This window comes from Portunus trituberculatus, chromosome 46 (genome assembly GCF_017591435.1).
Source record: "Portunus trituberculatus isolate SZX2019 chromosome 46, ASM1759143v1, whole genome shotgun sequence".
Taxonomy (NCBI): domain Eukaryota; kingdom Metazoa; phylum Arthropoda; class Malacostraca; order Decapoda; family Portunidae; genus Portunus; species Portunus trituberculatus.
Genome location: NC_059300.1, coordinates 18,339,382 through 18,364,435, shown reverse-complemented (window position 1 = coordinate 18,364,435; position 25,054 = coordinate 18,339,382). Strand labels below are relative to the sequence as shown.

Here is a 25,054-nt window from a genome sequence, read left to right as displayed (position 1 = left end):
GAGACAGCCCAGACGTTACCCTACGGAACGAGCTCAGAGCTCATTATTTCCGATCTTCGGATAGGCCTGAGACCAGGCACACACCACACACCGGGACAACAAGGTCACAACTCCTTGATTTACATCCTGTACCTACTCACTGCTAGGTGAACAGGGGCTACACGTGAAAGGAGACACATCCAAATATATCCACCTGGCCGGGGAATCGAACCCCAGTCCTCTGGCTTGTGAAGCCAGCACTCTAACCTCTGGGCTACCGGGTGTGTGTGTGTGGGGGGGGAGGGGATTGAAAATTCATATAAGTTTGATATTTGTATCTCTCAGACCAACCTTTCCCCCTATTAGTCCGAGTTAGTGAGGGTCAACAGTATCACTTACATTGCAACCAAATGGATATAGAATGACAGTAATATCATAATCATACAAGTCAATGGATGATATAAAATGTTCAGTCAGCAGTGGCTGTGGCAGGGGAGTGAGTGAGAGTAGGAGGGAGCGAGTGGGTGGTAAGGTTGGTGGTGGTGGGGGTGAGTGTAATCTGCATGTGCACACATGCATATGCATAGACACAAACAAACACACACACATTTCCTCTCCAGCAGCACTGAAAACCAAACTTCTCTACCTTCTTAAAATCTCTTGTCCGTGAAACATCCTGGTGGCTATGAATAGTCATCCAGATTTTTCAGTGTCATATAACAACTCTCTGGGGCAGCCAACTGCCGCAAGTTTTTGCTACTGGCTCTGAAGAACCTGAATAATGGATGAACTTTGAAAGGCATGGTATAACCCACATATCAGTTAATCATACCAAGGGATGTTAATAAGGTGTAATATTGGTGGGAGGTTAGGCTGAGCCCTACTGATATCTCAGTCCTGTCATGATAATCTTTCTTGGAATATGAAGATAACCTTGGCTTTTTCTTCTGAGGTTTATGTGTACTTGCTTGTCAGATAAAGTAAAGGTTGCAGAATATAATCAACTTTTGGAAACTTGTTGAACCAATAATCATAACAAGGTAAAAGAATGGTAAATATCAAGGAGAGGCCCAGCTGTTCTTGTTTCTATGATGGCAGCCGAGATATCTCCTTGATTTTGTCACTAACCTCACCTATTCTAACCCAACTATACCTAATCATGGTGTTGTCTAGCCTCCACACATTTACACTATTATTAATATTATTATATTGTTTTGTAGTAGAGTACTATAATGCATATTCATTATGTTTATATACATTACACTTGTGATACCTATTTTCCGTGTCCCTATGTTTTGACGCCCCCTACTAGTACCAGGTCAGTCATTAGTCGTCAGGGCAAGACGCACCCAGGATGCGCTTGCACCTTTGTTCTTTGTTGGTGGAAATCTAGTTTTAAATGGACATTGGAGTTTGTCTTCCTCCACCAAAACAGAAAGCACACTCCCCCATAAAAGACTATGCGTCACTTCTTAATAGTACATATTTACCATTTCACCTTGCTCTTTATTGTTTTAACAAGTTTCCAGAAGTTGATATATGTTGCATGCTATTCTGCTATGTTAATTCTATCTGATATATAAATATTAACCTTGGGAGAAGAAGCTGAGGTTGAGGTTATTATTGTCACAACTGGGTAACTGACATATCAAGTGTCTTCAAAATCTGAAGCTAATTTACCCCTGCAACTTTTGTTTTTCTCCATCAACTCTAACAAGAAACAGTCAAATTGGGCAGGTAAACCATGGACCTGCCTACCTCTGCCTCAAGTCTTGCAGTGGCAGTTGAGGTATAAGGCTGTTGCTCTTATATGTATGTATGTATACACAGTATATATTATATGTATTTCTGTTTATATGTTTGTTTATTTGTAATGTCCAGAGTGAGTGTGAGCTAAGATGAGACAGAGGCTTTGGATGGGAACACAATGATGTGGTGTCACTGGTAGTGCATGTGCAAGCTGGGTTTGCAGGCGTAGGCCAATGCAAATTTGGGGTATCAGGAAAGGGCATAAGGTAATTTGGACATATTTTGGAGCAGGCATTTTCCAGGTTACCACTGTACAGTGTCAAAATGTTTTGCAGAGAAATATCCATAGTCAAATACATTTAACAGTATTCTTTTCATACATTGAGTTTAAACTTAAAATATTTCATAGAATACAATTAATATCAAGCCATGCATAGATGTAGTGACATACCATACATAGTGCTTTACTTATAATGTGCATGCAGTGTATGTTATGAAAACTTTTAGAATATGATCAATCCCCCTGCTATCAATGGTTTAGCTATTGTGATATAATATTATTGCACATAAATAGGAAGTAAAAGAAATACCTAGATCACTATTATGTACACTAAAAAATGCTATCATGAGAGTGGATAGGCAATGTCATGGTTATGTCACAGTATGTGGGTTGATGCACCTGTCAACATAATTAGTTTATAGACACTGTGATCAGCAAGTTGCATTATCCATGACACTCAAATGCTACTCCTAAAGGAGTTACTCTGGTGCACAGTCCACAATACCACTTTTCTTTTCCATGGTTATAATTACCATGATAATTTCTGCATTCTGTTTGCATTAGTTAGATAGATGTCAGATCTCATGGGGCAAGTTATTGTCTACATCCATATTCAAATCAAAATCAATATATATATATATATATATATATATATATATATATATATATATATATATATATATATATATATATATATATATATATATATATATATATATATATATATATATATATATATATATATATATATATATATATATATATATATATATATATATATATATATATATATATATATATATATATATATATATATATATATATATATATATATATATATATATATATATATATATATATATATATATATATATATATATATATATATATATATATATACACACACACACACACACACACACACATATAAATACAGTGGTACCTTGGAGTACGAACGCTTTTGAGTACGAACGAAAAAATTGTGTTTTTTTTGCACTGGAGGACGAACTTTGCTTTGGAAAGCAAACAATAACAAACGCGGTCAACAGATTGCGCGCAGCACTGTGTGATCAGCTGACTGCATGCTGGGGCACCACGCTGCCTCAGTGCCTCAGGAGTGTTCTTTGCAGTTGTTTGGTTGTTGTTTTGTAGTGCTGGGGATAATAATACAGGCAACCCCTACTTAACGAATGGGTTACATTCCTAAAAAAACATTTGTTCAGCGAATTTTCGTTAAGCGAACCAATTATAACAAGTTTAACCCCTGACTTGAGCTTCCATTGAGAGTAAACAAAGCGAGAGTGCATCATAGTACAGTGAAAGGTTTAATGAAAGTAAAAATTATGAAGTAAAACATTTAAGCAGTTTAATTTAAGACAAAGTCATTATAATGTACACTAATGTATGTAGTGAGTAACTTTATAATGTTGATGATTTTAAATTTATGAAGGGAGGGAGAGTGGAGCAGGAAATACACTAGCTGGCAACCTGTGGAATGTAAACAAAAGGTGCATCATTGTACTGCATACAAAACTTATGTACCACATTTCCACAAGGCTTTCCATTTTATCCATTGCAGAGTCAAGAGTTCAGGTGGTTCATTTAGCTTGCAAGGAAGATATGATCTCACCAGCCTTCTTAATAGTCTGCTGACTTCAAAATGGTAGACAGTAGATGGAGTCAAGCCATGGTGGCAAGCAATGCTATTAGTTTTCTCGCCTCTCTTGTGTCTGTGAATAATATCCAGCTTCACTTCGAGAGTAAGAGACTTCCTGGTCTTCTAAGCAATGCTATGCTAGGCGACATTGCAGGGCTGGTTGCAGGGCATTTTGGTGGCATGTTGAGCGAGGGAAGACAAGCTGCTGCTGACGTTGTTATTGTTTTGAACTAGGGGGAATGAGTGGTGCGCGTTTTGTCAATGAGACGTGCTGGTGTATTTAAAAGCCTGTCGGCTTGCGTGATACGGTGGGGCTTTCAAACTTGGAAAAAATTACCTTGATAAAATTTCATTAAAGCAAGTTTGGTGTTCGTTAAACAAGCAGATGGTAGTAAAAGGAAACCTTCATTGTAGCGAAATTTTGTTATGTGAACCTTCGTTAAGCAGGGATTGCCTGTATTAAGTTTTTTTAGTTATTAAGATCATTGCCTAGCATAGCAGCACACGTGGTCACGAGACATACAGACAGATGTATGGAAGATTCTAGAAGGTACAAGGGGAAGAGAGAGTATCCAGCTCATGAATTAAAAGCTATAACCCTTATAGCCCGTCAGGCACAATCGTGGCTCTTACGTTAGAGCCAGTCAGGCATGATCGTGGTGCTTTTCAAAAGCCGCGCTCCTTTATGCTGCACAGTTTGTTTATGCTTGAGGCTATCTGTCATATATCGAGGCCTGTCATTGGCCCATTGTTTTGAAGATGGTAGACACTTAGCCAATTATGTATCATCTTTTACAAGGATATGTTTGTGTAGGTCTGAGGGTGCCAAGCGTGATGATGGTGAGAGTACTTATGTCAGTGTGCTGTATTTTATCATTTTTTATGTATTTCTTAGTGAGTTACAAGATGTACATGTATTTCCATGGATAAGTAAGCAGTTCAGAAACATATTATGATGCATGACAATATTGGAATTGTTATTTTTATCTGGTTATTGGTTTAGATAAGAGTGCATAGTGATGGAGTTGGCTGAGGAGGATGTGTTGATGCTTGTTTCTGACCGCGAAGAAGTTAAATTTTCATATTACAGTTTGCTTACTTCCCTGATTTTTTTCCATAATGAATACAGTATATCAAAGAAAAACTTATTGGCTTATATAAGAGTGTGTGGTGCTGGCTTGATGGAGTGAGAAGTTGAATTTTCATTATATGTATTACATTTTGCTTACTTTCCTGCTTTATTTTCCTATCTTTTTTTGTTATAACATAATAGTAGTAGTAGTATATATAGTAATAGTATGCAAAAAGTAAGAAATTAGATGAAAATTTTTTTTTTTTTGGTCTTGGGAGGTGGTTTGGAATGAATTATAATGTCTTCCATAAGAATACATGTATTTTGATGCTTTGGAGTAAGAACAAAATTTTGAACGGATTAAGTTCGTGTTCCAAGGCACCACTATATATATATATATATATATATATATATATATATATATATATATATATATATATATATATATATATATATATATATATATATATATATATTATTTTATTTATTTTTTTTATTTTCATATTTTTTTTCAAAATAAAATATGGTGTCTTGAAGTTTAAAACATTATATAAATTTTTACTGCACAATTGCATTTTACATAAAAAAAATATTTTACAAAATCCAGCAGAGTACTGAATAACTATTAATTAATTTATTTATTTATTTATTATTATATATTTTTTTTTTATTATTATTTTTTTTTATTATTATTTTTTTTTTTTCAGTTTAGAGGATCTTGCTAAACTCAAACACTACCTTTTGCTCACTATACTTATCTCACACCAGTTTGTTATTACACATACTACTACCCATAATTATTAATTATGGCTTAAACCCCCATTACCACAGCAAACTTACATCATGTCTAACAGCTCGAGGAAAGAAACAAAAGAAATACTTGAGGTGCCTTTACTTGTTTTCTTTGCAAAGCCACCCCACCCATTTTCTATTCCCAGGTATCAGCCATCAGGCCGATTCCCTCATTCGCCTCTTTGCTGTCGCAGGGCTTACACATAGTCTTCAGCTCATCGTTGTTGTTTTTCTTTTCAGCAGCGGTTAGTTTGCCTTTCGTCGCTCCTTGGATTGTTTTTCTTCTACCGGGAGTTGTAAGTGTGTTCTTATGCCACGTAAGTGTGTGAAGTGTTCTCGTTCCCTCCCGTCTCTTACAGTGGATTCTCATTGTCTGTCATGTAGGGAGGTGTTTTGTAGCCTTGCTTCCTGTTGTGATTGCTGCAAGGCCTTGTCACACAACCAGTTTCTACATCTTATAGATAGTATTAAAGATCGTACTGAGAGGAGGAAGGCTTCGTCTTCTGGTAAGCGTAAGTCTTCCAATTCGTCTCAGCAGCTGCATAAACGTATGTGTAAGATGGATCAGCTTTCCATCTTTCTCTCCTCTTCACAAGGTTTCTCCTTCTCTGGTTTCCAGTCTCCGGCTTCACAGGTAGACGATTCCCACCCGGATATAAGCGGGGCTGTGCAGAGGCCAGGGCAAGCGGGGTCAGCTGGTGCCGCAGGTTGCGAGGTTGAGATGGTACTAGCATTCGCTGCAGACACAAACACAACAGGTGGCTGCCATGCAGCAGTTCCTGGCGCAGGTAAGGCAGTGCACGGTGCCCTGGGTACTTTTTGCACTATTTACAGGGGTGGAGTTGGCGACAGCCATCAGTCTACCATGCCCAGCAGCCACCCCACTCTCCGGGATACGGAGGTCAGTAATTGCCATACAGCTCTCATGTCTGGCAGCCAGACTCCTATCCAGGATATTGATGGTGGTGTCTGCCATACGGCTCCTATGCCTGGCGGCCAGCCTCTTATCCCCTCCTGTGGTTTTATCCGCAGTTCAGGTAAGGAAATGCCCAGTGCTCCTGGTACCTCTGGCAGTATTTATGGGGGTGGGGTTGGCGACAGCCATCGGTCTACCATGCCCGGTGGCCGCCCCACTACCCAGGAAATGGAGGTCAGCGTTTGCCATACAGCTCCCATGCCTGGCGGCCAGACTCCTTTCCAGGATGTTGAGGTTGGCGTCTGCCATACGGCTCCCATGCCTGGCGGCCAGGCTATCATCCCCTCACACGGATTAGGCATAAGTGAGACAATTCCACGTATTTTAGGGGTGGAGCTTGGTACTATTATGTCTGATGGACTTCTCCCTTCCCAGAGTGTGAGTGTTGGTGCCAGCCACAAGGCTCCCATGCTGGGCAACCAGACTCATGTGCCTTGTGTAGAGGTTGGTGTGTGCCCCTCGGCTCCCATGCCAGGCAGCCATCCCCTTCCTAGCAGTGGTGGGAATCATATGGACCCTGGTAAGTCTCTGCCATCCAGTGTTCCATTATTTCAGGTTTCTGTTGAGGCTGGCCAACCAACTGCTTTGTCTGTGGCAGTGGGATGGGCCAATGTCTTTCGGCTCCCATGCCAGTTTGTCATCCTCTTTCCACAGACCAGTCTTATGAGGATAAAGAGGAGGATGTGGCTCCCAATCAAGTAGGTTTTTCACCTTTTTTATACCTCATAGGCCAGGTGAGAGACTATCTTCATCTTCCTGCTCCTGAGGCTCCTTCCTTGTTCCACCTTATGGGGATAGAAAGGGCGCAGGGCTCAGTTTTGCCCCCCCAAGCCCTCTTTTTCTCTCCCATGGTAACTTATGGCTCAAGCTGTCCATGAGGAAGTGCAATGCAGGTCCTTGAAGGAGCTTAAGCCTTGCTCTGCAAATTTTCAGTTGTCTAGGGACTGGTATGGATGAGCCAGGTCTTTTTATCTACCTGAGGGGGCCTCTCTGGCTCCTCCTCTGGTTAATGAGGAGTTGGGGGGTTTACGGCCAGTGGGCAACCCGGCGGTCTCTGTATCCTCCCGCCTGTTGGTGCAAATGGAGAAAGTGTGTGGCTCCATGGCTAACATTGCCTCTTGGACAGACCAGGTGTTGGCTACTTGGGCTGGTGCTGCTTCAAACAAGGAACAGGATGTTTTGGAATTTTTGTCAGCACTGGCCAAGGCAAATAAGGACATTCTTCACCCTGCTGAGGAGCTACGTTGTAGACTCCTTCTGTTACGGAGGCAGGTGGTAGTGGATTCGTTGCCTCGTACCTTTTCTGACAGGGAGAAGCACCAGCTCCTTTCTTCTCCCTTTTCTAATCTGCTATTTGACCCTGCGGTGGTGGCCAGGGTACAGGAAGACGAGCACTTAGCTGCTCAGCAACGTGCACTCTCTTCCGTGGTGCGGGGGTTAGCCTCTTCTTTTCGGGGGTCAGCCTCTGGGTCTCAGGGGAGCAAGATAAAAGTTCAGACGAGGAGGGGTGCATTTCGTAGTTCCTCTTTGTCAGCTCCGGTCCCCTAGCCCTCTGCTACAGGGGGATCCTTTCGGACCAGGGGTTCTCGCAGTGGTGGACCCCATGGCCGGGGTAGATCTTGCTAGGGAAGTAGTTTGCTCTCCTGTCCCTGTGGGCGCTTGCCTGCAGCAGCACTGGAGAGAGTGGATGGAGGTTGGAGCAGGAGAGTGGGTAGTGAAGACTGCGTTATGGGTATGTCCTCCCCTTTCTGCGTCCTCCTCTTTTGTCGGCTAGACCAATAGAGTTTGTGAGTTATGCAGAGGGGTTGGATCATCATGTGGCCTTGGACTTAGTAGTACGAGATTGGCCAAAGGGGCTATAGAGCTTGTGGGGGGCAAGCTAGAAGGCTTTTATGCCCGTCTGTTCCTTTTTTCCCAAGGTAACAGGCGGTTGGAGACCTGTGTTCGACCTCTCAACTCTGAACAAGTTTTTAGTGGTCAGCCCCTTCTGGATGGAGACGGTGGCATCAGTTTTTGAGTCTATGAACGTGGGGGATTGGATAATGTCTCTGGATCTGAGGGAGGCATATTTCCAAGTTCCAATCCACCCACATTCCCGCAAGTACCTACGGTTTGTTTGGCGAGGCAAGGTGTTTCAGTTCAAAGTTCTTTGTTTTGGCCTCGCCACTGCCCCGCAGGTGAGGCACCATCACCTTGTCTTCATGGGCTCATCGACACGATATCTCCCTGCGCCATTACCTGGACAATTGGTTGGTCACAGGGACGACTCTCCAGGAATGAATAAGCGCCATCCGGGCTGTGTTACAGCTGTGTGCTTACTTGGGCATTCAGATCAATCTGCCCAAATCAGACCTGGTACCCAGCCAAAGAAAGCAGTACCTGGGCATGGTGCTGGATTCAGTAAGGGCTCTGGTTTTTCCGTCGCCAGATAGGATCAACCGGTTTCTCTCAGTGGTGCAGAATTTTCTGGCTTCCCTGGAGAGGCTGGTTCCAGGCAGCCGGGTACGCTCTCGGTCCCTTCAGTGGTGCCTGAAAAATCATTGGAAGGCAGCGTCGGACCCTCCCTGGTGGTGGGTTCCTCCATTACAGCGGTGTCTGGCAGACCTCTCCTGGTGGATGGATCCGGGTCATCTAATCAAGGGAGCTCCCTTTGTGATGGGACCTCTGGAACAGTCTCTGTTTTCCGACGCGTCCCTTCACAGTTGGGGTGCTCATCTGGGGGATTCTCTAGTCTCGGGGTTGTGGTCTCCACAGGAGTGGAGGTTTGACATCAACCACCTGAAGATGATGGCAGTCCTTTCAGCAGGAAGTTTCGAGTGTCTCTAATGTCAGACAATTCTACAGTGGTGGCTTATTTGAGGAACTTGGGGGGGCACCCGGTCCGAGTCTCTCTCGGGTCTGGCGGGGAACCTTCTCCGGTGGTGCGAGGACAACTCAGTCTCTCTTCTCCCAAGGTTCGTGCTGGGACGGTGCAATGCAGTAGCAGACGTCGTCAGTCACAAGTGTGTGGGGTCAGAGTGGACCCTGCATCCCATAGTGTGCAGGCAGGTCTTCCAGGTGTGGGATGCACCACAGGTGCCACTGCCTTAAATCACCAGTTACCTCTGTAATGTATCTCCCTTGCCCGACCTGGGAGCTTGGAAAGAGGACGCTTTTGCCTTTCCATGGGAGGGCTTGGATCTATACGGCTTTCCTCCCTTCTCTCTGATTCAGCAGGTGCTAGTTCGAGTCAGAGATTCCGCTTGTGTTCGTGTGACTCTGATTGCCCCGCGGTGGCACCAGGTAGACTGGTTTCCTCTGCTTGTGGACCATCTTTGAGTGTTGCCGCAATGGGCCTCTCTGCTCCGCCAGCCTCATTGCCACCTCTTTCACAAGTCGCCAGGGGCTCTTTACCTTCACGTGTGGAGACTCTCTAGCATCCCTTCTGGAAGACATGCTTTTCGCGGAAGGCTGCTAGATTTATAGGCTGTCTAGTCAGACAGTCCTCTGCCAGAGTCTATCAGGCAAAGTGGTCCGTCTTCTGTGGTTGGTGTGAGTCGAGGGGTCCTCATCCTCTCTCGACCTCTGTGATGGACTTAGCAGACTTTTTAAATTTTCTTTGAGACACTAAACATTTGTCCTTGCTATCCATTAGGGGCTATCATTCCGCTTTGGCCCCCTTTTTCCAGCAGGCTGGCTTGGATATCTCACAAGATAAGGATCTGTCAGCTCTGTTTCAGGGGTTTGTCATGTTGGCTCCCCCTTGTTCACCACATTGCGTGGGATTTATCTTTATTTTTACGCTCATTAATGAAGTCCCCTTATGAGCCTCTGCGTTTGGCTTCTTTGAGGGACGTTGCACTAAAGTCCTCCTTTCTCTTGGCTTTAGCATCTGCTCATCGAGTTAGTGAGCTGCACAGGCTGTCAGCGGAAGTTCGTCACTCCAAGGGTTGGGCTTCTATGACTTTCTCTTTAGCCCTGGATTTTCTAGCAAAGACTCAACTACCAGGTGATGTATCGCAGTCCGACTTCACCATTCCTGCTCTTATGGAGTACATGGGTGAATCAGAAGGGGACAGACTTTTGTGCCCAGTCAGAGCCGTCAGGGAGTACCTTCGTGGAACAAGGGACTGTCGTCCTAGATACTCCCGCCTTTTTGTGACAGTTACTGAGCCTCGGCATGTAGTGCATCCTCATACTATTTCCCACTGGATGTCAGGTTATCCAGCGTGCACATGTAGATGTGTCTGAGGAGGAAATGCGCTTGGTTCGGGTGAAGGCACATGAAGTTAGAGCAGTGGCGACGAGTGCCTTGTTCAGGAAAATTCGGAGTATTCCTGCCGTTCTTCGGGCAGGAACCTGGAAGAGTATGTCCACTTTTGCTTCTTTTTATCTCAGGGATATTACTCATAGGTATTTGGATACCTTTTCTCTGGGCCCTGTTGTTTTGGCTCTCAGGGTAATTCATTAAGTTTTCTTTTGGGTTCCTTTATACATACGGTTCTATGTATTGTCCACTGTGGGGTTTGAGGTCTTTGGACTGTTCTCAGGGTGAGAGTTGTTATGCTCCTCTCACTCCTCTGGTTTTGTCCCTCTGTCATGGGATACAAGTGCTGCACCCATCTCAGGATATGGCCTCCGGCTTGTAAGTTTTGGGTTTGTACGGGAGTGTGTCTTGGGGAGTGAAAGTTGTTCTTAGGGGTGAGGTCATCCTCCCTCCTATACTTGGGACTCAGTTCTTAAGTAATAATTATGGGTAGTAGTATGTGTAATAACAAATAGGGTTTTTTAATATAAAATCTATTTTTATCTACATACTCACCCATAATTATTAATTATAATTGAGTTTCCATTCCTCCCTCCCCTCTATGACCTAGGCTTGAGGCGAATGAGAGAATCGGCCTGATGGCTGATACCCGTGAATAGAAAAGATGAAATTTACCTCAAGAAGATTTCTAATTTGCAACAGGACAACCATGAATACATACAGCCATGCAAGTTTTTTTATTACTTCAGTTTTTCTACAACTGACAAGACACATAGTTACATGCTTGCCAGTGTGTTGGAATCACACTTGTTCATAGTTGACTAAAAGTAATATACTAATGGCTGTACATGTGTACTGGAACACATTTGAGAAATTGCCATTTTTTTAGAAATTTGACAGAAATGTGCTAATAAAATTGTGTGTTTAACATTTCTGGAGGGACATGAGCTACTATTCCCTTACTAACATTTCCAAATTATCTTGTAGAAGATAATTTGTAGAAGATTATTAAAAAGATAAATAAAAGAAATAAAATCAAATCTTACATATGAACTGAAACTGGAGGCTGTAAAATTAATACACAGTGGACAAAGCAAATATTAGGTGTGTGTGTGTGAGAGAGAGAGAGAGAGAGAGAGAGAGAGAGAGAGAGAGAGAGAGAGAGAGAGAGAGAGAGAGAGAGAGAGAGAGAGAGAGAGAGAGAGAGAGAGAGAGAGAAAATAGACCAGATATGGGGGTTAGTATTGAAGAAGGACCAGGAGCCATTTTATTTCTCGTGTACGTTGTTCACTATGGCTTTCACACTTCAAGATAATACAATCATTCATGTTCATAAACCAATTTCATATGATAGCAGTGGGGGAGGGTTGAGTGTAATGTGATAAAATTTATTTGTGAATTACAACTAAAAGCTACGAATTATAATCTGATAGTGAATTTACATAAAATAACTTTTTTTCATAATGAATGCTTGATCACTGCCTAAGCTATACATATTAAAATAGTGAAGGTAAAATAAAATAGTTTTCTGAGACATTTTAAAACTTAACTATATACTACAATGTAAAATTACTTGCATAATGATTTTGTTACTTTTCCTTGAAAAATTTTAGTAATGACATTGAGATTATATTGAGTAATTGAGCAACATTATTTCATGAAGAAATGTGAAATGGAAAATCAAATATCTTCCTAAATACTCTTGAATAATGATAGAATAAAATGGTTCCTAATAAATAAACACTTCTGAAGAATTATAACTATTAATAACCTTGTTAGCATGTTACTCTCCTAATATGCAGTAGCTGAAGGAGAGGGAAGAGGTGGTCTGGTTTTGCTTGAAGTGGCAATGAGAGTGGAGAGCCAAGGTCCACTTATATAGTTTGCTAATTATGAGGATGAGTTTCATACCTCCAGTGAATGTTCTCATATACTTAAGTGTCTTCCAGGATATGATGCACTTAAATTGATGTATCAGGGAAAGGAATGCAATTTTAACTTATATAAATTCCTCAATTTTCATCTTATTCTATCTTTTCACTAAAATTATATAATCTTCCCTAATATACCACTTGAGACATCTTATATTATTGGAAACACATTCATACAACAGGGACAGTTGATAGGTTTTAAGGATCAACAAATTTTCATATAATACTGCACACATCAAGCAAGACTCACCCCTGAAAATATTTTAGAGTTGTAGCCTCTTTCGTATATATTATATATTTCGTTCCTGGCCACCACCTCCCTCAGAAGATTAATGGATGCGCACACAAGAAGATACGACAATGTACCATGTAACAACACAACCTAATGGGGAAAAAAATCACCTCAGTTCTTACTTTATGAATTGTTATTTTACTTGCCATAGATAGAGGAAGTTGCTGTTGCCATTAAGTGAACTGCAAACACATTTTGTTTAGTGCACATGTTTACAATTTTTTTTTTTTTTCTTTATCCAGAAGAATATCAGGGACATTAAACACTGAACAGTTCACAAGATGGTTCAGTCAACAGACAGCTGGTGAAGAAGAAGAGCTAAAGTGTAAACCTTCCAGATATTTTGCCCCAAAGCCTGATGTTTAGGAATCAATCAATATGTGTTATTTACAACCTTACATTCAAATCAAGTCTAAAACTATACTGAATATCATTTAAGCATGAGAAAAACTGAATAGTGACCATAGGGCATATCCTAGGAAGGTTTACTTTTCAGCAGCATCCAATGGAAGGACTGATAATCTCACCACTACCTGTTACTTACACTGGCTGCTGTCTTGGCCACATAGAAGGTGTCTCGATAAGTTTTGTTGGTGAGGTAAATGAGGAGGTAAAGAGCACTGGCGAAGTAAAGCATCGAGGCTGCTATGTGATACAGCGTCTCCTGCAGAACCCAAAGATGGGGATATAGAACATTAAGCTGCCTAAAGAAGAAACTGCTGAGCACCAGAAGTGGAGCTTATGAATTATGCCTTGCTTATAAAAATAATACATAGATAATAAAGCTTATGAATTATGCCTTGCTTATAAAAATAATACATAGATAATAAACAAATAAATAAAAGCTATGCACTTTACTTAATCTTTCACAGTCTACAAATTACTTAATAAAACCTGATCAATATCAAAATAATATGTTCACATGAACACTCACAAAATTGATTTTAAGTTTGTAAGATTTTCACCTGCACAGGCACAATAATTACAATGATGCCACATAATAATGGGACATTTTGGAAGTGAGGGATCCTCCAATACCACAAATTGTCCATTACTGGATTGCCAGTTCCCTTAAAGAAATTAAGAATTATCCAAAAAGACTGACAAATGTCTTGAAATGATCTTAAAAGAAGTCAAGTCATAGGAAGATGGACTGTGAACAAGTACTTTTTGGTGAGAGAGAGAGAGAGAGAGAGAGAATCAGGCAGCTGTATTGTTTACATTGCTGTCACCACCATGCTCATGAAACAATTTGCTCATTATGTTATCTACAAGAAGAAAACCTAACCCACTTCAAACTAAATTGCCCTCACTCAAAAAGAGAAAGAAATGGAATTGTAGACTTCCAAAGATCAGTAAATGAAGACAAAGATCAAGTGACAGGTGAGTTTTACTTTTAAGAGTCTGTCATCTGCACTTTTGTCAACCATGCTCTCTCTCTCTCTCTCTCTCTCTCTCTCTCTCTCTCTCTCTCTCTCAGTATGGCAGTGTCATTATCCTCACTTGCCCATCAACATTCAAACAGAAATGCATAACTAGCATTTCACTTCGGTAGGCTGCAGGTCTAACCAGTCCAGGATCACAAAGTGTCAATCCGGTGACCCACACAGGCAAGCAGTCATCACCCTCCACTTTATTACAAGTTTTGTAAATTGAAGATGAATAAAACAAGTTGCAGTGGTATCTAGCATGCCTTTTTTGGCAAGTTTATTGTGTCACATGTTTATTTGTCTGCATGGCCACTCAGTAACTACGGCTTTGTGGGTAACAAAAATGCCATAATGGTAGAAAAAAAAAAAAAGTGTCTAACCAGTCCATTATTGAGTAAAATTCATTACTGTTAGTTTCGTTATCATGAGGCACCAATGTACTTAATAGACTCAACTAGTATATTAGGTAAGTGTCTTTTTTTTGTTGTTACCTAGAATGAGTTTTATGACTTCTTTTTCTATTATAATTTTGCAACTTTGGTGACCTGCATGATGGAACCACATAACATATACTGTAGTATATACTGAATAGTTACATAGGTGACAAAACCAAATAAAGATTAATTTAATGACACAGAAATAATCTATGTATATCATATGATTAATTTTAGTTCATCAAATCTGCTTTGCTGTGGAGAGCATTCCCATAAGATGAGCTGCACTGCACCACACCCTAAGTTGCTTGCTGCCTTGCACGTTACCATGCCAGACAGACATGCCAGAGTAAGTTGTATTTCTACCTTGTTTCATGTACCTGGAATTGTATACAGCAATATTTTTATTGGGTACAGCTCAACACATGTATCAAGTATAATTCTCTAATTACTACTTTTCATTCTTAATTATGTTTATACTTATCCTAATTCATGCAGTCTGGTAGTAGATGTACAGATGTGGTATCTATATTGTGATACAACAACCAAATGGCTTTAAAACGTCCCCATAGCAGAGGGGAGTTCATGAAGTAAAATTAATAAAGTATACGATATTTACTGTAGGTCTGTTGAAGTATGCTCATAATTTTATGAAGTAATTTACCTCTGCTGGAGTGGAGCTTTCACATATACTCCTCTACCACTGTGAGTACATTTTCATAGTTCAGTTACAGCACTATTCAACTCTTCTTTCATGTCATGTGGATAACTGTACTCTTCAAAGTCTGGTGGTCTGGTGCAAAGCAGCTCATCTCATGGGAAAGCTTCCTACAGCAGAGGTGATCTGCTCTATAAGATTTCAAATATACTTCAACTTGCCTATGGTAAGTCTGGTATACATACAGTACTTCATTAATTTTCATTTTAAGCCTTCAAACTTCTTCTACATGATAACTTGAAAAAACTGCACTTCCTTTATTAAAAAATATTTCAGAACATTTGTACTGGTCGTGGCAGAGAGAGGGAGACCTTAAGATCCTTATTTAAGGAGCCACCATACAAATCTTTATACTCTGCACTTTTGAATGTTGATTGAATGTATTGTTATTTCTATAGTAAGGAATATTAGTCATGGGGAATGATGGCCACCATGGATATAAAGTGGTGATGTCATGGAAGGTATAAATACTGGCTCATAGATAACTCAGTCTTCTCACTCACTTGGACACATACTGAGGTGTGTTACTTTCTCACCTATATGCCTCGTGGGATTGAATACACCATGTAGATCATCTAGACCGGGTAGCTAGCCTGTATCTCCTTGCTAATGCAGATAGACCAACCCGAGTCTATCTAGACCCCTTGTGTGTGTGCAGCTGTCTGGAGACACCCAGGAGAGAAACAGAGAGAGAGAGAGAAAGAAAGAGAGACAAGAGAGACGAGGGAGACGCCAGGAGGAGGATCTCCGTGGCCAGGCTGTCAGTTGAGTCTACTGGCCCCACCCTTAGTCCCCACATAGGCCATGTGTCAGATTAGTTAGGGTAGTGGTAGGGGTGGTTGGTGACTGGTCTTCTTAGCGTACCTGGTAATGTAAGGGCATTGTCAACCAATAGAGAAGAGGAAGTATATTTTTGTTACTTTTTGTCATTAAAATTAATATTTTTCTTTACCCCATTAGTTTTTACTTGTCCCAGGGAGGGCAGAAAGGATTAAACTCCCAGCGAGGTCTAATAGCACTAGTTCAGGGGGTACTGTGAACCTTCCATTAAACCTAGCTGTGATCTCGCTGAACATTTCCCTTTGTGTCTCACAACTCAAAGGGGCAGTCACAACCTGCCTACTAAAGACAACTCTCCTTCTTTATACAAAACTAAATGCACTTACCACACACACTCTTCACTTATAATTCAAAATTTAAATAATGGCGACTCAAATCCAGCCTTGGAGTCCCGTTCTGGGGGAGGGGACCAGAAATGTCCCCAGGTCAGACTGCCCTCTTGTTAGCAACCCAAAATGTCTTCACACCTCCCTCAACTTACAGTATTTTACATTAACTTCTGCAACATTTGCAGTCTTAGATCTAATTTTCCGTCTGTTGAACACCACCTTTCCTCTACTAAACCTCATCTTCTTTTCCTCATCGAAACACAACTGTCTGAGGCAACTGACAGTAGACCCTTCTCTGTTCCCTCCTACTTTCTCTACTCTCATTTTCGTTCCAAAGCTGGATGTTGCGTTTATGTGTGCAACGACTTAACTTGCTTTAATGCCTACAATCTTGAGTCATCCAAGTTTTCCACCATCTGGCTTAGACTCACTAGTCACTCTTGAACTAAATTTATCTTTGCTATCTATCTCTTCCCTAACTCCTCTGACTATAGTAAATTCTTTGACTATTTAACTTCAAAGTGGAGCACATTCTGTCCCTCTACCCTTTGGCGGAGATCTCCATCCTTGGGAATTTCAATGTTCACCACCAGCTTTGGCTCTCTTCTCCCTTCACTGACCATCCTGGTGAACTACCCTTAAACTTTGCTATCCTCCATGACCCAGAGCAACTGGTGCAACACCCTACTCATATCCCTGACCGTCTTGGAGATACACTCAATATTCTTGATCTTTTCCTTACCTCTCATCCTTCTGCTTATGCTGTCACTCTATCTTCTCCATTGGGTTCCTCCGATCACAATCTCATTTATGTATCTTGTCCTATTTTTCCAATCCCTCCCCAGGATCCCCCTAAATGGAGGTGCCTCTGGCATTTTGCTTCTGCTGTTGGGGGAACCTAAGAAGGTATTATGCTGATTTTTCCTGGAATGATTACTGTTTCCATGTCAGAGACCCATTTCTGTGTGCTGAACGCATAACAGAGAAGATAGCGTCTGGCATGGAGGCATACATTCCTCATTCTTTTTCTCAACCTAAACCTTATAAACTTTGGTTTAACACAGCCTGTTCTCATGCTATACATGATAGAGAGGTTGCCCACAAAAGGTATTTGAGCCTTCCATCTCCTGAATCTCATGCACTTTATACTTCTGCCCGGAATCATCCCAAGTCTGTTCTTCAATTTGCTAAACACTCTTTCATAAAATAGAAAATGCCAGAATCTTTCAAACTCCAACTCCCCTCGTGACTTCTGGCATCTGGCCAAAAATATCTCCAATAACTTTACTTCTTCATCTTTCCCTCTTTTATTTCATCCTGATGACACCATTGCCATCTAGTCTGTCATTAAAGCTGGTCTTCTCTCAAACATTTGCTAACAACTCCACCTCAGATGATTCTGGGCTTGTTCCTCCCTCTCCTCCTCCCTCTGAGTATTTCATGCCTACAGTCAAAGTTCTTCATAATGATCTTTTCCATGCCCTCGCTGGCTTAAACCCTCAGAAGCCTTATGGGGTTCCTCCTATTGTTCTCAAAAACTGTGCTTCCGTGCTTGCACCTTGCTGGCCAAATCTTTCAGTTATGTCTGTCAACCTCTACCTTTCCTTCTTGCTGGAAGTTTGCCTACATTCAGCCTGTTACTAAAAAGGGTGATCTTTCTAATCCCTCAAACTACCATCCTATAGCTTTAATATCTTCCTTGTCTAAAGTTTTTTAATCAATCCTCAATAGGAAGATTCTTAAACATCTGTCACTTCACAAGGGAGGCGGTGGCATAGTGGATAAGGTGGTGAGCGTGGGATCGGGCAGACGTCCACGCGTAGGTTCGAATCCCACCACGTACAGCCTTAAAACACTTTGCCATTTGCCGAGTGGTTTAAAGTTACCTACATGTCACCATGATACCCAGGTTCTACGTGGTTACACTCAAGATGAGGTTGGGTGGTGATATGGGCCCTAATATGGGTACAACTATAAATAAAATTGCCTGCGCCACTAATGGGCGGAAGCTGAACAGCGCTTCCCATACACTCTTCAAGTGTGCCTACAGGCGCTATAGGTCTTACCGTAAAAAAATAAAATAAATAAAAAAAAATAATAATCTTCTATCTGAACGCCATTATGGCTTCTATTAAGGTCGCTCTACTGGTGATTTTCTGGCTATCCTTACTGAGTCTTGGTCATCCTCTTTTAGAGATTTCGGTGAAACTTTTGCTGTCGCATTAGATATATCAAAAGTTTGTGATAGAGTCTAGCACAAAGCTTTGATTTTAAAAATGTCCTCCTACAGTTTCTATCCTTCTCTCTGCAACTTTACTTCAAGTTTCCTTTCCGACTGTTCTGTTGCTGCTGTGGTAACCAGCCACTGTTCTTCTCCTAAATCTATAAATAGTGGTGTTCCTCAGGGTTCTGTCCTACCACCCACTCTCTTTCTATTATTCATTAATGACTTTCTTAACCAAACTTCTTGCCCTATCCACTCCTATGCTGATGATACCACCCTACATCTTTCCATGTCCTTTCAGAGGCAACCAACCCTTCAGGAAGTCAATAGATCATGCAGGGATGCCACAGAACGCCTGACCTCTGATCTTTCTAAGATTTCTGATTGGGGCAGAGAAAACTTAGTAGTTTTCAATGTCTCAAAACCTCAATTCCTCCATCTATCAACTTGACACAATCTTCCAGACAACTATTCCCTATTCTTCAATGACACTCAACTGTCTCCCTCTTTCACACTGAATATCCTTGGTATGTCCTTTACTTATAATCCTAACTGGAAACTTCACATCTCATCTCTTGCTAAAACAGCTTCTAGGAAGTTAGGCATTCTGCAGCGTCTCCACCAGTTTTTCTTGTTCTTCCAACTGCTAACTCTGTGCAAGGGCCTTATCTGTCGTTGTATGGAGTGTTCTTTGCATGTTAGAGGGGTTCCACTCATTATTAGATAGGGTGGAATCAAAAGGTTTTCGTCTCATCAACTCCCCTCTTCTGACTGACTGTCTTCAGCCTCTTTCTCACCACTGAAATGTTGCATCTCTTGCTATCTTTTTATTGCTATTTTCAAGCTAACTGCTCTATTGATCTTGCTAACTGCATGCCTCCCCTCCTCTTGCAGCCTCGCTGCACAAGGCTTTCTTCTTCCTCTCATCCCTATTCTGTACAACCCTCTAATACAAGAGTTAATCAGTATTCTCAGTCATTCATACCTTTAAATGGGAAGCTCTGGAGCTCCCTACCTGCTTCTATATTTCCATCTTCCTACAACTTGACTTCTTTTAAGATGGAGGTTTCAAGACATTTGTCTCTGGCTTTTGGCTAACTCTTTCAAATCTTTTAGGGGATCTGCAGTTCCAGTGGGCCTTTTCTTTCTAATATTTTATTGCCCTTGGCAGTTTTCCCTTTTGTGTAGAGAGAGAGAGAGAGAGAGAGAGAGAGAGAGAGAGAGAGAGAGAGAGAGAGAGAGAGAGAGAGAGAGAGAGAGAGCGCAAAATAGAGGAAGTTGCAACTTCTCTGCAGTATGGAGATCAACTCATGTACCAAAACCTCCTAGACAATGTGGGTGAGAGTAAAATCATGATATCCTGAATTGGTATTGGTTTTGAGGTTGATTGGTTTTATGTGATATGCCCTTATTTTCACTAGAGGAGAAGAATGTTATAATATGTCCAACCTATTTCATGAGTTTTGTCATGTACCTTTTTCACACGTCTGTTTTGCGGCTTTTGCCAGTGTTACCATCACATTGTTTTGTTAACACTCATTGGCAGAATTCAACACTGAACACACCCTGTAAGCTTCCCCCCTTTTCTTTCATCTTAAGTTTTTATGGATATGTACACAATGTACAGAATACTGCAGTGTTAGAATTATATAGGCACATTCAGAGAAGTAAGAGTATGCATTTTCTTACAGGATTATACTTCTGTTCAAGCTGAATAAAGCTTGGTAAGTGGCAGCACCAAGTCTTTCAACCTCAATAATATAGGTGTGTGTGTGTGTATATATATATATATATATATATATATATATATATATATATATATATATATATATATATATATATATATATATATATATATATATATATATATATATATATATATATATATAATTTAAAAGGTACTCTAAAAAATAAAAACAGACTTGTAAAAGATATAAAAAAAAATACATAAAAAAAAGTGCAGTTGTGTCTGTCTTTTTTTACCTAGTGTTGCTTTTCTATGCCTTTAACATATACTGTATATGTTGTTTTTATTTTTTTTGTAAGTTAAAGTTTGTTAGTTTTAGTTCAGGTATCTATCACATCTGATGCTCTCCAGAACATCAGCCAGGTGAACCTAACTCCCCATTGTGGCACCCCAACCACGGCAGTAACCTCCCAGTAAACTCATGCTCTGCCAACCTTGGCAATGTCAGGCCAGCAGGTTACCATTTAAACTAAAGTTTTTTTTTTCCATACTATTATAGCCTGATGATGCCTTTTACAAACATGGAACGTAGTTGAAAATAAATAAGGATGGAGACCCAGTGTATCCCTGCACACCTTAACATACACACACACAAATGCATGCATGCACAAGCATGACACCATGCAAGAAAGATACAAAAGATAAGAGCTCCAGCATCGATACATTGCCAAGTACTAACCACGAAGCCCAGTAAACCTGGTGATGTGTTACGGGGGGGAAAGGGGGCTAGGATAATGACCTTGTCTCCAAAGTTACATTGAATTTACTTGTGTTGAGGCCGAGAAGAGGTATGGAGAGTGAAGAGAATATGCCAGTGCTGCTGCCTATGTAAACAAGGGAACCTAATTGAAAGGATAAAGGAGTGAAATTATTGAAGTGCCTCCAGGATTAAGGCAGCTAAGATATTGGAGTAAAGAGACAGAATTCTCTGTATTTATGGATGAAAGAGTCAACATGAGAAAGATTATTTCAATGGACAGAGAACTTAGTTTTGAGGGACATGGTTGCCAGGATTTTTGAACAACAGGATCTGACTGCAGAGAACCTAGAGCTGAGACAGAGATGTGAAAAGTTAGAGAGCATGGTTACAATCAACAATGACATAAAGAAAACTCTGGATGAAATAAAAAGGGAAAACAGCACCCTTAAGGGCACATATACTAACTATGAAATAGCACTACGGGGACTTGAGCAAAAGCTAGACACTAATGTGGAAAGGGGATAAGTGAAACAAAACTGGAGGAATGGAAGAAGGTTTGGAAAAAAGAAGAAGAAAAGTTAACTTTGCTGAAGTAGTTAAGCAACAAATAAGAGAGAAAACAAAAGACACAGTCATAAAAGTGATCACAGAAAAGGAAGAATTAGTGAGATACAGTGGACAAAAAAAGTGCATGGTTATATATGGACTAGAAGAAAAAAGAATTCTGTGAAATTTGTGAGTGAGAAGGAGGAGAAAGATGGTTAATAAAATCATCTCAGTGCTTCAAGATGAAGAACAAAGTCTTGAGAAAGAAATAGAGGAGATATAAAGACCTGGTAAATTTATATTGAAAGAACCAAATGACCACTACAAGTTAAAATTAAATTGTAAGTGGGGTACAAGAAATATTAGCAAGGACTGGAAAGCTGGCTGGTAAGGCAGAATATAAATATATTTGGATAAAGAGGGAGATGAATCAGGTACAAAGGAAAAAAGAGAACTGAGACGTGAAGCTAAGGAAAAAAAAAACAAGAGAAGAACAAAGAATAATAATAAGAAATTCTACTGGAGAATGCTAGATATGAGGCTGAGGAAATGGTATATTCAGGAAGGGAGAAGGAAAGCATTAAGAGTTATGTATTCAAACATAGATGAATTTATATCAGGATGCTTGGAAATGAGATTATATACTAGAAAAAGGACTAGATGTGGTATGCATAACAGAAACAAAGTTAAATGAAGACATCCAAGTGAATTTTAAAAAGGAGTGATATAATGTTTGGAGGAGAGATAGAAAGGGAAAAGCAGGAGGAGGAGTACTGATAGTGACTCGAGAGGATATATACATGGAGGAGGACTGGCTGAGGTTTTAAGCAAAACAATAAGGATCAGTGGCAGGGAAAAAGGAATATGTTAAGGAAGGAGAGAAGAGTGAGATTTGTGGGAGGTTTAAACTGTAAACATGTAAATTGGGAATAAATGGATACAAATAGTCATGCTCGGTGGGGGGGAAGGGAAGGAAGTGTTAAAACTGGCAATCATAAACACATTGGACCAATGGGTGAAGGACTATACAATATATAGAGGGAAAGAAGAACCATCAATGCTGGATTTGGTTTTCACAAAAAAAAAACAAAGCCTTGTCCAAACATCAAATATCATAGCCCAATGGGAAAAAGTGATCATGTGGTCTTAGAAATTTATTTAGAGGATCAGAAATTTTAAAATGCAATGAGGGACACAAGCAAAAAAGACAGAACCACACCAAGTCAAATTTTGGAGGATTAAGAAGCTACTTTGGTAGTATTGAGTGGAAGGAAATTATGCAAGGCAAGATAATTCAAGAGAAGTATGATATATTCCTAGACAAGTATAATGAGGGAGTAAAGAGATATGTTCCTGAATACAGAGTAAAAGAGAGCAAACACACATGGTATAATGCTATATGTGCAAAAGCTAAAAAGTGTAAGGATGCAGCTTGTAAAAATTAAGGAAGCAACGGAATGAAGCAAATAGGAAGCAGTATAAAGAGGCATGAAACAAATACATTAGGATAAGAAGGGAGGAGAGAAGAGAAATTTTGAAAATGATGTAGTGAAGAAATGGGAAAAGGAATCCAAGCTTTTATTTTAAGTGTATAAATGGAAAACTGACAGAGAGACCATCACTAAGTTAATTAAGGGAGATAGGATATATGAAACACCAGAAGAAATGAGTGAACTTATGAATGAAAGCTTTAAATCAGTATTTTATGAAGAAGGAGAGTTCATAGAGCCAAACAACCAAGCGACACAGGAAGGATTAAGAGACATCATGGTAGAAAAACAGAAAATTAGAGAATTACTAGAAAAGGTGGATGTAAAAAGGCAATGGGGCCAGATGGAGTGTCAGGATGGACACTGAGAGAATGTAGAGAACAACTGGTGGAACCAATTTGGGATGTAATCAATAACTCTCTAATGGAAGGAAGGTACCAAAGGAGTGGAAAAGAGCAAATATAATCCCAATATACAAAGGAGGAAAAAAGACTGAGCCCCTAAATTATAGACCAGTGTCACTAACTAGTGTTGTGGGAAAGATCTGTGAAATTGTTATCAAAGAAATATGGTTAGAATATCTGGAGGGAAATGAAATAATTAATAACTCCCAATTTGGTTTCAGGAAAGGAAGATCATGCATAACAAATTTACTAAGCTTTTATACAAGAGTAATAGATACAAGGGAGAGATAGATGAGTTGACACAGTGTATCTAGATATTAAGAAGGCTTTCGACAGAGTACCACATAGAAGACTCCTATGGAAAATAGAACACATGGGAGGAATACAGGGAAATATCTTAAAATGGATGACAGACTACTTAACAGATAGGGAAATGAGGACAATGATAAGAGATACCCCATCAAGCTGGAACACAGTTACTAGTGGAGTACCAGAGGGTTCGGTGCTGGCACCAATTATGTTCCAAGTATATGCCAACGATATAAAGAGGGTTTGAGTAGCTATATAAATTTGTTTGCAGATGATGAAAGCTTTTGAGAGTAATAAGGAACATCAGTGACTGTATGGAATTGCAGAAAGATATTGACAAGATCTGGAACTGGAGCCAAAAGTGGAAATTAGAATTTAATACCAGGAAATGCCATGTAATGGAAATGGGTAAAAGTAATAGAAGACCTACGTGGGAATATAAAATGGGAGAAGAGATTTTAATGAAAAGGAATGAAGAGAAAGACCTGTGAGTGATTATACAAGACACCCTGACTCCAGAAAGACACATAAATGGACTATTTGCTTCAACATACAAGACACTAACTAACATCAGGGTGGCATTCAATTACATGGATAAGAATATGATGAAAAGATAATAACCACTATGATAAGACCTAGACTGGAATATGCAGCAGTGGTATGGTCACCATACAGGCAGAAAGACATCAAGAAACTAGAAAGAATCCAAAGGACTGCTACGAAGATGATCCTAGAAATAAAGAATCTTCCCTATGAAGAAAGACTGAAGGAAATGGAATTATCGATACTGAAGGATAGACGGGAAAGACGGGACCTAATAACGATGTATAAGCTAGTAAACTGTATGGAAAAGACAGATAGAAGAGACCTATACACTGACGAAGGATAGAGATAGACGAACAAGAGGAC

At 40.3% G+C, this 25,054-nt stretch overlaps 1 protein-coding gene across 4 annotated transcripts in view; it reads right to left on the bottom strand.

The window, feature by feature from the left end:
* Window positions 1-25,054, bottom strand: part of LOC123519828 (protein singles bar-like) — a 46,276-nt gene that overhangs the window by 5,838 nt on the left and 15,384 nt on the right. For 2 of the 4 annotated variants that reach the window (XM_045281352.1, XM_045281353.1), the window contains exons 4-5: window positions 13,519-13,638; window positions 12,933-13,064 (exon numbers count right to left, since the gene is read on the bottom strand). In XM_045281352.1, coding sequence (XP_045137287.1) covers window positions 12,933-13,064; window positions 13,519-13,638 — 252 coding nt within the window. The remainder of the gene's footprint in view (window positions 1-12,932; window positions 13,065-13,518; window positions 13,639-25,054) is intronic. The other 2 variants (XM_045281354.1, XM_045281355.1) reach the window with 2 other exon arrangements.